Raw genomic sequence first — 17,899 nt, forward strand, 5'->3', positions numbered from 1 at the left:
ATTTAGTCAGCAGAGAAATTGTAGAGCTTGTTATTTTTCACTTTCGTGGCAAAATTATTCAAGGAAGAACAGAACTGGACCTTCACAGACTGGCAGCCACAATAAGCTGGTATCCCTAGTTCATTCTCTGAACTTTTACATCTACATACATGCTCCACAAACCACCAAATGGCACTTGGTAGAAGGTGTCCTGTACCTCACTAGTCATTCCCTTTCCTATTTCACTCACAAATGCATCAAGGGAAAAGGGCTGTCTATATGTCTCCATATGAGCCCTAATTTCCCTTAGTAAGTCTTCATGGTCCTTAGGTGAAATGTCTGTTGTTGGCAGACGAATGTTCTGCAGTCAGCCACAAATGTCACTTCTCTAAATTTTCTGAATAGTGTTTTGCAAAAAGAATGTTGTCTTCCCTTCATGGATTTCAATTTAAGTTCATAATACTCTTGTGTTGAATGAACCTACTGGTAAAAAATCTAGCAGCATGCCTCTGAATTGCTTTGAGGTCTTCTTTTAATCTGACCTGCGGGTATCCCAAATACTTTAGCACTACTCAAGAATTGGTTGCAGTAGTAGACCCGTGGTCTAGGGGTAGCGTCTTTGATTCATAATCAAAATGTCTTCGGTCCCGGGTTCGATACCCGCCACTGCCTAAATTTTGATAAATAATCAGCATTGGCGGCCGAAGACTTCTGGCATAAGAAGTCAGCCTCATTCTGCCAACGGCCTTGTCAAAGAGGGTGGAGGAGCGGATAGAGGTTCAGGGCACTCTCTTGTCCTAGGGGTGGGAAATTGCCCCTAAAGACGGAAGAATCAGCAATGATCAACGACATGAGGATGCAGAAGGCAATGGAAACCACTGCACAAAGACACGTAACGTGTATCCACAGGACATGTGGCCCCTAATTGAAGAAGTGTCATGATGATCTCTCCATTGGCAAAAGACTCCGGAATAGTCCCCCATTCGGATCTCCGGGAGGGGCTTCCAAGGGGGAGGTTACCATGAGAAAAAGATTGAATAATCAATGAAAGGATAACATTCTACGAGTCGGGGCGTGGAATGTCAGAAGCTCAAACGTGGTAGGGAAACTAGAAAATCTGAAAAGGGAAATGCAAAGGCTCAATCTAGATATAGTAGGGCTCAGTGAAGTGAAGTGGAAGGAAGACAAGGATTTCTGGTCAGATGAGTATCGGGTAATATCAACAGCAGCAGAAAATGGTATAACAGGTGTAGGATTCGTTATGAATAGGAAGGTAGGGCAGAGGGTGTGTTACTGTGAACAGTTCAATGACCGGGTTGTTCTAATCAGAATCGACAGCAGACCAACACCGACAATGATAGTTCAGGTATACATGCCGATGTCGCAAGCTGAAGATGAACAGATAGAGAAAGTGTATGAGGATATTGAAAGGGTAATGCAGTATGTAAAGGGGGACGAAAATCTAATAGTCATGGGTGACTGGAATGCAGTTGTAGGGGAAGGAGTAGAAGGAAAGGTTACAGGAGAATATGGGCTTGGGACGAGGAATGAAAGAGGAGAAAGACTAATCGAGTTCTGTAACAAGTTTCAGCTAGTAATAGCGAATACCCTGTTCAAGAATCACAAGAGGAGGAGGTATACTTGGAAAAGGCCGGGAGATATGGGAAGATTTCAATTAGATTACATCATGGTCAGACAGAGATTCCGAAATCAGATACTGGATTGTAAGGCGTACCCAGGAGCAGATATAGACTCAGATCACAATATAGTAGTGATGAAGAGTAGGCTGAAGTTCAAGACATTAGTCAGGAAGAATCAATACGCAAAGAAGTGGGATACGGAAGTACTAAGGAATGACGAGATACATTTGACGTTCTCTAACGCTATAGATACTGCAATAAGGAATAGCACAGTAGGCAGTACAGTTGAAGAGGAATGGACATCTCTAAAAAGGGCCATCACAGAAGTTGGGAAGGAAAACATAGGTACAAAGAAGGTAGCTGCGAAGAAACCATGGGTAACAGAAGAAATACTTCAGTTGATTGATGAAAGGAGGAAGTACAAACATGTTCCGGGAAAATCAGGAATACAGAAATACAAGTTGCTGAGGAATGAAATAAATAGGAAGTGCAGGGAAGCTAAGACGAAATGGCTGCAGGAAAAATATGAAGATCTCGAAAAAGATATGATTGTCGGAAGGACAGACTCATCATACAGGAAAGTCAAAACAACCTTTGGTGACATTAAAAGCAATGGTGGTAACATTAAGAGTGCAACGGGAATTCCACTGTTAAATGCAGGGAGAGAGCAGATAGGTGGAAAGAATACATTGAAAGCCTCTATGAGGGTGAAGATTTGTCTGATGTGATAGAAGAAGAAACAGGAGTCGATTTAGAAGAGATAGGGGATCCAGTATTAGAATCGAAATTTAAAAGAGCTTTGGAGGACTTACGGTCAAATAAGGCAGAAGGATAGATAACATTCCATCAGAATTTCTAAAATCATTGGGGGAAGTGGCAACAAAACGACTATTCACGTTGGTGTGTACAATATATGAGTCTGGCGACATACCATCTGACTTTCGGAAAAGCATCATCCACACAATTCCGAAGACGGCAAGAGCTGACAAGTGCGAGAATTATCGCACAATCAGCTTAACAGCTCATGCATCGAAGCTGCTTACAAGAATAATATACAGAAGAATGGAAAAGAAAATTGAGAATGCGCTAGGTGACGATCAGTTTGGCTTTAGGAAAAGTAAAGGGACGAGAGAGGCAATTCTGACGTTACGGCTAATAATGGAAGCAAGGCTAAAGAAAAATCATGACACTTTCATATGATTTGTCGACCTGGAAAAAGCATTCAACAATATAAAATGGTGCAAGCTGTTCGAGATTCTGAAAAAAGTAGGGGTAAGCTATAGGGAGAGACGGGTCATATACAATATGTACAACAACCAAGAGGGAATAATAAGAGTGGATGATCAAGAACGAAGTGCTGGTATTAAGAAGGGTGTAAGACAAGGCTGTAGCCTTTCGCCCCTACTCTTCAATCTGTACATCGAGGAAGCAATGATGGAAATAAAAGAAAGGTTCAGGAGTGGAATTAAAATACAAGGTGAAAGGATATCAATGATACGATTCGCTGATGACATTGCTATCCTGAGTGAAAGTGAAGAAGAATTAAATGATCTGCTGAACTGAATGAACAGTCTAATGACTACACAGTATGGTTTGAGAGTAAATCGGAGAAAGCCGAAGGTAATGAGAAGTAGTAGAAATGAGAACAGCGAGAAACTTAACATCAGGATTGATGGTCACGAAGTCAATGAAGTTAAGGAATTCTGCTACCTAGGCAGTAAAATAACCAATGACGGACGGAGCTAGGAGGACATCAAAAGCAGACTCGCTATGGCAAAAAAGGCATTTCTGGCCAAGAGAAGTCCACTAATATCAAATACCGGCCTTAATTTGAGGAAGAAATTTCTGAGGATGTACGTCTGGAGTACAGCATTGTATGGTAGTGAAACATGGAAACATGGACTGTGGGAAAACCGGAACAGAAGAGAATCGAAGCATTTGAGATGTGGTGCTATAGACGAATGTTGAAAATTAGGTGGACTGATAAGGTAAGGAATGAGGAGGTTCTACGCAGAATCGGAGAGGAAAGGAATATGTGGAAAACACTGATAAGGAGAACGGACAGGATGATAGGACATCTGCTAAGACATGAGGGAATGACTTCCATGGTACTAGAGGGAGTTGTATAGGGCAAAAACTGTAGAGGAAGACAGAGATTGGAAAACGTCAAGCAAATAATTGAGGACGTAGGTTGCAAGTGCTACTCTGAGATGAAGAGGTTAGCACAGGAAAGGAATTCGTGACGGGCCGCATCATACCAGTCAGTAGACTGATAACCAAAAAAAAAAAAAGTGTTCTATATGCAGTCTCCTTTACAGATGAGTTACTCTTTCTTAAAATTCTCCCAACTGACCAAAGTCTACCATTCACTTCCCTATTACTAACCTCATGTGCTCATTTCATTTCATATTGCTTTGTAGTGTTATGCCTAAATATTTACTTGACATGGCTGTGTCAAGCAGAACACTGCAAATGCCATATTCGAACACTACACAATTGCTTTTCCTACTCATTTGTATCAACTTACATTTTTCTATGTTTAGAACTAGCTGCCATTCAAACACACCAAACAGAAATTCTGTCCTAGTCATCCCCTACAGTCATTCAATGACAACACTTTCCCGTACACTACAGTGTCATCAAAAATTCACAGATTGCTGCTCATCAATCTGTCAAATTGTTTATGTACAGGGTGGTTACATTTTAATTTTTGTAAGGGATCTTGGTGGCCACACAGTTTGGCACCATCAGTCAATGATTTGGTTTTCTCCAAATGTGTTACAGACTAATTTAGAGACTTCACGGGATATGTGAGGTGGAGCTCTATTGTGCATCAAAACAGTTGAGTGCAAAGCCCCTCTCTTCTGCAGAGGAGGGACCACACATTGGCGAAGCACATCACAGTAACATTTGCCGTTCACACTGCATGTCCTTGGTCTTTGAGGTCCCAGTTCCTCAAAGAAAAATGGACCAGTAATGAACTATGCCATGAAGCCACACCACACAGTTGGTTGGTTTGAGGTATAAAGGGATCAAACTACAGGGTCATCAGTCCCTTTTTTTCTGATGCAAGCAAGGCTCGAGGTACAAAAACACCCAACACCACACCTAAAAAGAAAATGAATGGAACGAACAAAAATGGGGAAACATACACCACAAGGAAAAGTAGAACAAGGTACTAAAAAACCATAGAGCATATGGTCTGGGCTGGATGATCACAATAATAAAAATAGGATGAGCCAGCCACTCTGCGACACATTAAAATGTCCACCCCAAAAAGACAAGGTGGGCTGAACACATGTAGGGGAAATGATGACCACCAAGACAAACAAATGCAAAGAAAGTGCAACAGAGTTTAAACAGAGGGAGGGCAGCGACCTCAGAGAGAAGGCTAAATGGTTGATTGGTTGGTTGGTTGGTTTGTTTGTTTGTCTAAAGGGGGGGGGGGGGGGGGGACCAAACTTCGAGGTCATTGGTCCCTTGTTCCCAGTAAAATAATTACAAAAGGGAAAGAAGAAAAGAAAGGAGACGAACAGCACAATAACAGGAGAATGGAAGAACCCGAAGAATGACAGAAGGACGATCAACACTACTATGGACAAAACAGGAAAAGAAAACTGCACAGAGAGAAGCAAGAAACAGGTAGAGGGGGTAAAAACAAGAGAGCAGATGACTGTGGCTGGCCAACCACGAGCAGAAGAAGAAAGCCAGCCACTCTGACACACATTAAAACATCCACCCTAAAAACATTAGAGTGGCAAACACAATGGGACAAAGGACATGCGCTAAAACATATAGAATGATAAAATCCAGCATCACGTATAAAACGTAAAACTAAATTATCTGATGACGTGTTGTCAGCTAAAATTAATGGCAAAGAGTCAGGTATCTGAAGAGTCTGTCGCAGGGCAGCCAAAGGAGGACAGCTCACTAAAATAAGGGCCACTGTCAGCCAGGCGCCGCACCGACACTTAGGTGGGTCATCACGGCATAGGAGGTAGCCCTGTGTCACCCAAGCGTGGCCAATGCGGAGCCGGCAGAGAACCACTGAGTCCCTGCGAGAGGCCCGCATGGAGGTCTTCCTCACATTCATAGTCTCCTTAAGGGCACACAGTTTGTTGTGCATACTGAGATTATCCCAAAGCTGAAAAACCTTGGGCGTAATAATGATGGCAGGTCAGTTACAGGGATGCCGATCTCCATAAGTGGTTTCCGCATAGCCTGTTTGGCCAGCCTGTCAGCAAGTTCATTTCCTGGGATTCTGAAGTGGCCTGGGGTCCACACAAACATCATGGAACGACTGGACAATTCCAGGGCATCGATGGACTCCTAGATGGTCACTACCAAAGGATGGCGGGGGTACCATTGGTCGATAGCTCGTAGGCTGCTCAAGGAGTCAGTACAGAGAAGAAACGACTCGCCAGGGCATGAGCAGATGCGCTCAAGAGCACGAGAAATGGCAGTCAGCTCTGCAGTGAAAATACTGCAGCCATCTGACAAGGAGTGCTGTTCAGTATGTCCTCTATGAACATACACAAAGTCAACATGACTGTCAGCCATCGAGTCATCAGTGTAAACCACTTCATGGTCCCAGTACATGTCAAGAATCGAGAGGAAGTGACAGCAAGAGCCATGTGAAAGGTCCAGGCAAAGCTTTGGCCTAGGTGTGCACCATGCAGGTGTACGTGAATGGACCTCAAGTATAGGTGGTAAAGGCAAGGACTCCACTTCATACAGAAGAGATTGGACGCAAACCACAATCTTAAGCCCTGACCTGGGCCTCCGATGTGGAAGATGAACCGCCATGGATGGGGAAAGGAGACAGTAATTCAGATGCTCAGGAGAACGATGAATGTGTGCAACATAACTGGTGAGCAGTTGTGCACACCTGACCTTCAATGAAGGGACTCCGGTCCCCACCAGGATACTGGTCACCGTCATCCTAAAAGCTCCTGTTGCCAGTCGAACGCCACAGTGGTGCACTGGGTTGAGTAAATGCAATGCTAAGGGCGCCGCCGAACCATAAACCAGATTCGCATAGTCAAGCCGAGATTTAACAAGGGCTGTGTAGAGCTTTAGCAGTGTAGAGCCATCTGCACCCAAGTTGGTGTTGCTCAGGCAGTGGAGGGCACTGAGGTGCTGCCAGCACTTCCGCTTCAGCTGATGAAGATGAGGAAGCCATTTCAATCAGGTGTCTAAAACCAATTCTAAGAATTGATATGTCTCCACTACAGTGAGTGGATTGTCATTAAAGTAAAGTTCTGGTTCTGGATGGACGGTATGACGCCGACAGAAATGCACGACACATGACTTCACAACTGAAAACCGTAGGCCAGAGCCCATTACTGCGCCTTGTAGCAGATGGCTCCCTTTAGGCGTTGCTCAGCAACACCAATACTGGAGGACCTGTACGAAATGCAGAAGACGTCTGCATACAGAGAAGGTGAGACCGACAGTCCAACAGCTGCTGCTACACCGTTAATGGCCACTAAAAATAGACATACACTCAATACAGAGCCCTGCGGGTCCCCATTCTCCTGGATATGGGGGGGGGGGGACTATGGGAGGCACCAACTTGGACACGGAAAGTAAGGAGTGATGGGAAATTCTAGGTAAAAATCAGGAGCGGGCCCTTGAGACCCCACTCATATAACATAGCAAGGATATGATGTCTCCAGGTTGTGTCGTAGGCTTTTCGTAAATCAAAAAAGATGGCAACCAGGTGTTGGCGTCTGGAAAAGTCTGTTCGGATGGCAGACTCAAGTGAAACTAGATTATAAACAGTAGAGCAACCCTGGCAGAAACTGCCCTGGCATGGAGCCAGTAGGCCACGTGAATCCAGGACCAAACACAACTGCTGACTTACCATACATTCTAACAGCTTACAAAGAATGTTGGTGAGGCTGATGGTGCGATACCTATACAGATCAAGCGAGTTTTTACTGGGTTTGAGCACTGTAATGATGGTGCTCTCCCACCACTGCGCTGGAAAGATGCCATCGCACCAGATCTGGTTGAAGATGACGAGGAGATGTCACTTGCAGTTGGACAAGAGATGTCTGATCATTTGGCTGTGGATCCGATCTGGCCCAGGAGCTGTGTCAGGGCAGTGTGCAAGGACGCTGAGGAGCTCCCACTCTGTAAATGGAGCATTACTGGATTCACTGCAATGGTTGGTAAACGAGAGGGCTTTCCCTTCCATCCGCTGTTTGAGGGTGCGAAATGCTGGGGGTAATTCTCTGACGCAGAGGTCCGAGCATAGTGCTTGGCAATTGCTTTTGCGTCTGTAGATAACATGCCACTGATGTCAATGCCAGTAACACACATGGGGTCTGGTACCTACAAACACATCTGATCTTTGTCCAGACTGTGGAAGGTGATGTATGACACCCAATGGTTGAGACTTACCTCTCCCAACACGCCTGTTTCTGTCTTTTTATAAGCTGGCGAACCTGGGCCTGGAGCCATTTAAAAGCTATTAGGTGCTCTAGGGAAGGGTGCCACTTACGTCACTGTAGAGCTTGCCGATGCTCTTTATTGGCCTCCGCAATGGAAAATAATCCCCTGGACCGTGTAGAGGTTTTTATGGGGAGTGACGGAAACAGGAATATCACCCAGCCGGTCACAAGCGAGTCACGCCCAGGATTGGGCTGGGGATGCTGTCTGGATCCAGACTGCACTGCTTCTCATCTTCGACAGTGCTGTAACTTCCCCAAACTTATCCTCAAGATGTTCAACAAAAAACTGAGGCTTCATAGGTAGAAAGGAGTCCCCGTCCATTCTGCTACAGACTAAATACCGAGGTGAATACGGCTCTCATCATTCTGTAGCCCTACATTCGTCCCATGGTGTAGTGAAGGAGGGAAAAGATTTAGGGTCATACCTGTCAGCATTGTACTCTATGTTGCCCTACTTAGAGGCTGCTGGCGTCGTACAATCACCAGCAAGAAATGACTTACTCCGCTTCATTACGGGTCATCTGCCCTGATGCCACCCACTCCGATCAGGGGCTCTCCCCACGGGCGCCACCCGACCATAGTAAAGGCTACCTTGGGTGATGGCTATTGCCGAGATTCCTGATGCCCCAGGAAGACAGGCATCTACTCTTTGGCATACGTGGGGAGTTTACAGCTCAGGCATCAGCAGTGCGATCCCTGTGTTGTCAGGGGGCTACCACCAAATAGGTACATGAAAACCCCACCACAACAGACTGGCTACTGTGCTGGATATTGGGCACAGAGAAATACAATACTGTCATGGGGGCGAAAGACGACAGGAGACAACGGAAGAAGATGACATACTCCAGAAAGTGTCCTTGCCCAAATAATTGAATTGCAGGTGGAGATGCAAAGTAATGACAAGAGGTTCAGAAGATTGAATCTAAGGGCACTGTGGATAACTCAAGCACCACGCAAGGTGTCCTTCCCCATATGGCCCGCACTTGGAAAGTGGCAGGTCAAACCATAAACTGGGACCTAAATTTATAGGGTCCAAAAGTGTGAGACTCCTTTTAGTCGTCTCGTATGACAGGCAGGGATACCTTGGGCCTATTCTAACTCCCGGACCCGCAGAAGGACACCACACAGTGATACGTCCCTATGCAGAAGAACTTCACGAACGTTCATGGACAGTGACGATCCCCCAATAAGACAATTGTGTGTTCTCTACCCCAGTGAGAATAATATGTGCTTCATCACTTCCCAAATTTTTCCAAAGCCACACATCATCAACTTCAACTTCAGAGTCTTCTGGAATGTCTGTCACGTGGCAAAGGTTGGCGAGTAATGAGAAGTTTGTATGGATAACATTTCACAACTGTTTCCAGCAGTTTTAGAATGGTGGACCACAGAATGTTCAGCTGTCAGCACAAAGCTAATGCACAGCTTGAAGATCGCATGTTACGCCCAGCATTCTCAGCCATGGCAACAGTGACTTTTTCAACAATTCATGGCACTGTTGGCTGACTGCCTCTTCCAGGGGCAGGAGCAATTTTAATTCACACTTCTGAATAGCATTCTTCAACTCCACTGCAAAAAGAAGACCTTTCTGCATTCCTTTAATGCACCAATATTTGTGAAAAGTGGCAGTCTGATAAAACAGCTTTATGAGTAAAGCTCTGCTCACCTTGTCCAGACCGATGTTGACTGACTTCTTGTGTTTCAGCCCAATCTCCCCACAGTAGTACCAGTGCCTAAAGGCACATCTTGACACTAACAATACTAACAAAACAAATCTTGCAGCGAGTCTGGACATCATTCCCATAAAGCTGTGTACCCAAATGGTAAATAGTTTTCCGTCTAAAGTGGCTAACATAGTGAAAGTACAATTACTCATGCTCTGTACTGAGAACAAGAATGGTCCCATCACACTTTCCTGCGGCACTCCTGATGAAGCTCTTGTCTCTGATAATGTATAACTAATTCTTAAGTTGTGCAAAACAAGCCTACCACAGTCCAGTGCCCAAGAATAATCAATAAAATTCTGCTTATCTGGTATGCATACTACTTCCTAAACATTATTCCATGTGTCTTCTGACTGCTGCACACCTCAATTTTTTTAAACTTTGTGTGTCTTAATATCAATTACTTTTCAGAAACTAACGCGCTGGATGAACTACACATAATAAGATACAAGACATCAGTCGGTGACAGAAAAACATCATAATGCAGTTAAAACACTGAAGGAGTTGATTAGAGAAAACACTACACAGGTAAAGTACTGAGCGACACAAAATAATGAAGTAGTATAGGAAGACAGATGAAAACTGAATACCTAAAGGAAAGTAGTTCCTTGATACAGCTGTTTTGGAGTAACAATTACAAAATGAAACAGCAAAAGGTGATGAATGCTCCTAGTAAGGTAAAATAACCTGGGAATTACTGTTCTAAACAAACCCAGCATGAAAAACAGAAAAAAAATCTACGTAGTATATGGTGAAGTAATCTACCAGTGAACAATAGCATTGCATTCAGCAGGAAATCTTTTGGCCATGCTAAGAATTTCTTATCCAAAGATGCACAAATCATTAATTTAATTTAAACTCTGCACATTATCACAATAATGGGTTATTTTGTAATATAAACAACTGTTACCTATTTTATTATCCCAATGAAAAAATGTGTGGCTATAACTTTCCGCAAAAAAATTACTTAAAACAGCAGAATATATACATAAACATTTATCTCTACAACAGGATGAAACTTACCACCTCCTTACCAGAAACCACTGTGCACATAACTATTCCAAATGTAATCATGAAGACAGACAGATATTTTGAAAATGTGTATTTTTTCTTCAAAATTATAATTCCCATAATCATGTTTGCTATCAGAGAGCCCTGTAATATGAAAAAAAAAAAAAACTATATAAGAATCCATGCATGAATGTAACAGTAATTACTAGGAAGGAAAAATCAAACAGTGACATTAATGAATTATGAATATAATCATCATTGAATCTTCAGAGAAGAGAAATTTGAGGAGAATGCAAATTTAATTTTAATAAGTCTATTAAAAATGGTGGATTTTTTTTTTATTTCAGCATTTAATTAACTGGAATATTGCAACAAAATATTAAAACTAAAGCTAAGGTCTGTGTCTTTACTTACAGCTCTAAATATCATGTGCAAAGGCATGGGAATGTTGAAATTAAACGCATAGTTGTTGCAGAGGTTGGCAATGAAAAACATTGCAACTAGAATACTGTAATCTCTGAAACAAAAAACAAAGAAATTAGAAAATCTAAGGTACCCTAACACTTAGAAAAGTAAACCAAGACTATAATCACAAACACCAACTGCTATACAAATGGTAACATTACACACACTAGTGATTTCTGTAAATGATGTTGCCACATACAATACCACAGAATTCTCATACCTTTCAATCTACTATGTGTGACAATGTATTCTATTCTATCTTCCAAAAGTGATTTTACAGGATGGTCACTCTTAAGGCTCTGAAAAACTAATGAATCACAGGTAAGTTTCTGATCATACTGTTTTAATAGGGAGAGACTTCAATTAACCAGTCACAAAATGGGAGTCGTGCGATTAAAAGTGGTACCAGAGGCAGTGATTCATGTAAGATTATTCTGAATATACTATTGTGAAGAATACTTCAAGCAACAAAGAACAAACCTGTAAGGGAAATGTTTTTAACCCCCAATCAATAAACAGATCCACACTTTCGAATCAGTTAATTGGAAGAGTGTATCAGTTGGCACAAAGCCATTGTAGCATTGATGACAAAGTGTCACAAGACAAGTTAAGACAGGTAGGAAAATATTTTTGCTAAGTAAGGAGGACAGGAAACAAATTGCAGAGTACCTGAGCAGTCAACATATAATATTCAGCTCTGGGGATGGAAGTGTGGAGCACAAATGGATGAAATTCAAAAGGATTGTACTATACATTTCAGATCAGTACGTACTGAGCTAATGTTGGGAAACACCCACATTGGCTCAACAAAGGTGTTAGAAAGTTTCTACAAAAACAAAGAATGTAATCACAGATTTAATCAAAGTCAAAGTCTTTTTGGCAAACAAAAGTTGATCGCATAAGAAGTGTAAGAAGAGCAATTCTAATAAAAAATCCCAAGAAGTTTTGGTCTTAAAAACAGCCAAAAAATGGATTAAAATCATCTATTCACCTCCTCAGTGCGCAGTTTGGTACCAAAATAGAAAACACATAGAAAACAAAACTCTTAAATTCGGTCTCCTGAAATTATTTTCATAAGGTTCCTCATTTAATCAGTGCATGAACACTGAAATGGCATTTACTGAGATTAGCGATCACAAATTAGAAAATCAACTAAAACTGTTCAATAGAGGAAAGGGATCTAGAGCTACCTGTATGGTTAGCAGGGTGCATTAATGCACCACTTGCACGACATGTGGAGGTGAGCCTGACTCTATTTGAATCCACTTCGCAGATTAACGATGAGGGTTGGTGAACTGGCCAGCCTGGATGTGCTTTTTAGGTAGTTTGCCATGTGCCAGGAGGTGAATATCAGGGTGGTACCCACATTCTGCCTCTGGTACATGCTACACAAACATTTAGAAATTGTTCTCACACTTTCCAGAATGAATTTTCACTCTGCAGCTGAGTGTGCACTGATGTGAAACTTCCTGGCAGATTAAAATTGTGTGCCAGGTCTCAACTGCGGGACACTTGCTTTTGCAGGCAAGTGCTCTACCAACTGAGCTACGCAAGCATGACTCCCAAACCCTCCTCACATATTTACTTTTACTTTTGCCAGTACCTCATCTACTACCTTCCAAATTTCACAGTTCTCTTCCATAACTTGCAGGACTAGCACTCCTGGAGGAAAAGATACTATGGAGACATGGTTTCGCCACAGTCTGGGAGAATGTTCCAGGGCACTTGCCTGTGAAAGACAAAGGTCCCATGTTCGAGTCCCAGACTGATACACAGTTTCAATATGCAAGGGAGTTTTATTCTCACACTTGCACATAGAATTTATTCTAGAAACAGAGATATGAGTACATCTATTTCACACTGGAAAGGGGGGAGGGGATGTGGAGGGCATTAACAGGAGACTGATGACCCTAGGTGTTTAGTATTCTTAAACCTATCAGCAGCAGCAGATCTGGAGCTGATTAAGTACTTGTAGGATTTGACAATCTGTGTGGAAAAATTTACTCCCTATAGCAGCAGTTTATGCCACCTTACAATCCTATGTGGCATTTGGCAAATTAAGTTTCCATGATAATGATGGCCAAAACTGATTATGATGGTTATAATGTTGTGTGATTGTGTTCAATGTTGTCTAGAGTATGGTACTGGACCTGGACCTTGCTTTCATCTCTTCCATTACATAAATGTCAACAGGAGAGATCTGAAAGCATGACTGCCAGCTATCCACATTGCCATATATGTGGAAAACTACCAAGTGTCTATGTCTTAAGAAGGAATTTCTTCTTTCTAAATAGGTAAAATTGATACCTTAATTAAGAAACACATTTATATAGAGAACTACAAGGAGCATTTTGGTGTATATTACCAGTAGGTTTATGCATACATCAATTACAGGAGACAGGTTTAAACACACATCTAGTATACTACAATATATTATTCACTTACTTTAAACCAATACTTGGCTTCTTTGTACCACATCTTGATGTAAATATAAAACCTTCTAGAGCAATAAATAAGAACTGAGAAAATGTAATTATATTCCCAGAACTTGGATCCTCCCTGAAAAATAAGTAAAATGAAGAGTCATATATATGCATTCTAGTTGCTACCATTAAAAATCTATTAAAGCTGTCTGATCACAACATTTTTAAGACAAATGAAAAATTTGAACATTGATATAGCAGAATGATATTGAACAGTTATGGATCTACACTCCTGGAAATGGAAAAAAGAACACATTGACACCGGTGTGTCAGACCCACCATACTTGCTCCGGACACTGCGAGAGGGCTGTACAAGCAATGATCACACGCACGGCACAGCCGACACACCAGGAACCGCGGTGTTGGCCGTCGAATGGCGCTAGCTGCGCAGCATTTGTGCACCGCCGCCGTCAGTGTCAGCCAGTTTGCCGTGGCATACGGAGCTCCATCGCAGTCTTTAACACTGGTAGCATGCCGCGACAGCGTGGACGTGAACCGTATGTGCAGTTGACGGACTTTGAGTGAGGGCGTATAGTGGGCATGCGGGAGGCCGGGTGGACGTACCGCCGAATTGCTCAACACGTGGGGCGTGAGGTCTCCACAGTACATCGATGTTGTCGCCAGTGGTCGGCGGAAGGTGCACGTGCCCGTCGACCTGGGACCGGACCGCAGCGACGCACGGATGCACGCCAAGACCGTAGGATCCTACGCAGTGCCGTAGGGGACCGCACCGCCACTTCCCAGCAAATTAGGGACACTGTTGCTCCTGGGGTATCGGCGAGGACCATTCGCAACCGTCTCCATGAAGCTGGGCTACGGTCCCGCACACCGTTAGGCCGTCTTCCGCTCACACCCCAACATCGTGCAGCCCGCCTCCAGTGGTGTCGCGACAGGCGTGAATGGAGGGAAGAAAGGAGACGTGTCGTCTTCAGCTATGAGAGTCGCTTCTGCCTTGGTGCCAATGATGGTCGTATGCGTGTTTGGCACCGTGCAGGTGAGCGCCACAATCAGGACTGCATACGACCGAGGCACACAGGGCCAACACCCGGCATCATGGTGTGGGGAGCGATCTCCTACACTGGCCGTACACCACTGGTGATCGTCGAGGGGACACTGAATAGTGCACGGTACATCCAAACCGTCATCGAACCCATCGTACTACCATTCCTAGACCGGCAAGGGAACTTGCTGTTCCAACAGGACAATGCACGTCCGCATGTATCCCGTGCCACCCAACGTGCTCTACAAGGTGTAAGTCAACTACCCTGGCCAGCAAGATCTCCGGATCTGTCCCCCATTGAGCATGTTTGGGACTGGATGAAGCGTCGTCTCACGCGGTCTGCACGTCCAGCACGAACGCTGGTCCAACTGAGGCGCCAGGTGGAAATGGCATGGCAAGCCGTTCCACAGGACTACATCCAGCATCTCTACGATCGTCTCCATGGGAGAATAGCAGCCTGCATTGCTGCGAAAGGTGGATATACACTGTACTAGTGCCGACATTGTGCATGCTCTGTTGCCTGTGTCTATGTGCCTGTGGTTCTGTCAGTGTGATCATGTGATGTATCTGACCCCAGGAATGTGTCAATAAAGTTTCCCCTTCCTGGGACAATGAATTCACGGTGTTCTTATTTCAATTTCCAGGAGTGTATATTGGCAGAGATGATACTTAGAAAATAAATTATCAAGAATATTGTTGTGACCTTCAGTCACAAGCTTAATTTGGTGCAGCACTACAAGCTAGTACATCCTGCACAAGACTTTGCATCTCTACACAACTGCTGAAACCTCCATCTACTTTAACCTGCCTGTTGTAGTCAAGCATTAGTCTCCCCCAACAATTTTTAACCCCGACACTTGCTTTTATTACCAAATTTACTACTGCCTATTCCTTGATGCCTCAGGATGTGACCCACCAATCAATCCCTTATTTGAGTCAGGTTGTGTATCAAGTTTCTCTTCTCCCAAATTTGGTTCACAACCTCCACATCAGTAATGCAACCTACCCATCTAATCTTTCATATTCTTCTGCAACACATTTCGAAAGTTTCATTTTCTTTTTGTTTGAATTGTTTATTGTCCACAGACTTCCACTGAAGGCTACATTCAACACAAATATCTTCAGAAAAGACTTTCTAACGCTTAAATTTCTGTTTGATGTTAGCAAACTCCTCTTTTTCAGAAATGTATTTCTTGCTATTTTATAGCATCGTAAGTTACTTTACTGCAAAAATAACAAAACTTACCTACTACTTTGATTGGTGTCCTTCCTAACATAATTCCCTCAGCAGCAGCCGATTTAATTTTACTACATGCTGTTACCCTTGCTTTGTTTTTCATAATATTCATATTACATGCTTTTCCCACCCAACAGTCTATCCGTTCTATTTACCTGCTCTTCCAAGTCCTTTGCACCTCTAACAAAATTACAATGTCACTGGCAAACAACAAAGTATTTAATTGTGCTCCCTGAATGTTAATCCCATTTGCAGATTCCTCCCTTCACAGATAGACTACAACACTGTTTCACTTCCTTTTCACCTTCTGCTCACCTTTCATGAACTTTACTTCTTATAACTGCTGTCTAGGGTCTGTAACAATTGTAAACAACATTTTACTCATGCTCCCTTCACAGTTTTAAAGAATTGTCAAAACCCTTCTCTAAAGCTGCAAATCAGTAAAGGCAGGTTTCTCTTTCTTAATTCTTGAGGTTTTAATTACGTACTCAAAATAGGGCAGTTATTTCATAAAGAGAGAAGTGGAATCAACCAATACAATCTTAATGCTATTTGTGATATCAACAATATGAATAGAGGCAAACTTCTATGGGACAACTGTCAGACAGGCCAACTGAAAGGTACATCACAAATTGTCATCTGAAAATTGGTGCAGTGCTAAGAAAGTTATGTATAAACCTTTGATGATGAAATTGTTCATACAGGCACTGTTCCCTCAAATTAATGTTTTACAGGTGCCAAAACTTTCTCAAGGCCAAACAATAGCAACTGCACTCATACACAACTATAGCATTACTCTATATCTTTTAACATAATTGCCTTTTGTAACCCCACAGATATGCTTTCCCAATACTCAGATTGTTTCTTTTTATGTGAGCAATATGCAATTAAATGTCAGTGCCTAAGTTGATAAGAAATATGTGACAGATACTACTAAATCACAGATTTTTTGAGGTGGACACGGGTGGACGGAGGTAGCTTCATTTCAATTTTGAAATCAACGATACAAGGAAGAGAATCGAGACAAATGAAAATAGTAATCACCTTTGATAAAACTTGTTTTATTAACTGTGAATCAGTTCGTAGAGTATGTCACAGAACTGTCTTTAGAGTTACCTTGTCCTCCACCGAATTAGAAATTAATTACAAAACTACAAGCAAGAGAAGATTCGCGGGCTATGAAAATGCTCTCAGCAGCATAACCATCATCAAAGTGCCGGGGACAGTAGGGTTACCGGAAAGTATTTTTGATTTGTACAAACAGGTTACCCCATGATAACAGCAACCAATTTTTCTATAATGTCAAAGCTTATTTACAACGTTTTATGAAAGCTAATCATCTCTTACAAACTGTAATGTGGTTATGCTTACTTAATAAGAAGCTCCAAAAACACGACGTTGCTACAGCAACCAATAAATACAAACAAAATTGCGAGTGCGGCTTTCATCTTCAATCTTACTGCCAAAACACGCACACGTTAAGGACCACACGTCACATCTATACACCAAAACTCCACACAGCAGAACACACACGCCACGACTAGTTTAAACACAGCTGAACCATAGTGTCTATACCCATTGCCTTCTGTTGCGTAATTCATGCCAAAGATGTCAGTACTAACAGTCACACAATCTAACATTAGACTTGGTCATACATTACATTTTTGTGCAAACAAAGTAAGAATTCTATTGTTCACATCAGAACCCAGATATTCTTACCCTGTAGGCCTGTATTGATTTGTTAAGAGATACTTGTGAAATTGTTGATTTTTGTCTTTAATGTTTATGGGTTTATAAATAATACTGATGACTTGAATTAATGGTGCTTAATGGGCTATTCACACAGTACGTCAACAGAAAGTGAAGGAACAGCGAGCGAAGTTGCTGTAAAATGCCGGTGTG

At 42.6% G+C, this 17,899-nt stretch overlaps 1 protein-coding gene across 1 annotated transcript in view; it reads right to left on the reverse strand.

Annotated features, from left to right (window-relative positions):
* LOC126183819 (UDP-xylose and UDP-N-acetylglucosamine transporter) overlaps positions 1–17,573 on the reverse strand; it is a 30,809-nt gene extending 13,236 nt beyond the window's left edge. The window contains exons 1-4 of the mRNA XM_049926071.1: positions 17,369–17,573; positions 13,723–13,836; positions 11,227–11,329; positions 10,825–10,956 (exon numbers count right to left, since the gene is read on the reverse strand). Coding sequence (XP_049782028.1) covers positions 10,825–10,956; positions 11,227–11,329; positions 13,723–13,836; positions 17,369–17,445 — 426 coding nt within the window. The 5' untranslated portion in view covers positions 17,446–17,573. The remainder of the gene's footprint in view (positions 1–10,824; positions 10,957–11,226; positions 11,330–13,722; positions 13,837–17,368) is intronic.
* Between the last annotated feature and the right edge of the window lie 326 nt (positions 17,574–17,899).

This window comes from Schistocerca cancellata, chromosome 4 (assembly GCF_023864275.1).
Source record: "Schistocerca cancellata isolate TAMUIC-IGC-003103 chromosome 4, iqSchCanc2.1, whole genome shotgun sequence".
NCBI classification, from domain to species: Eukaryota; Metazoa; Arthropoda; class Insecta; order Orthoptera; family Acrididae; genus Schistocerca; species Schistocerca cancellata.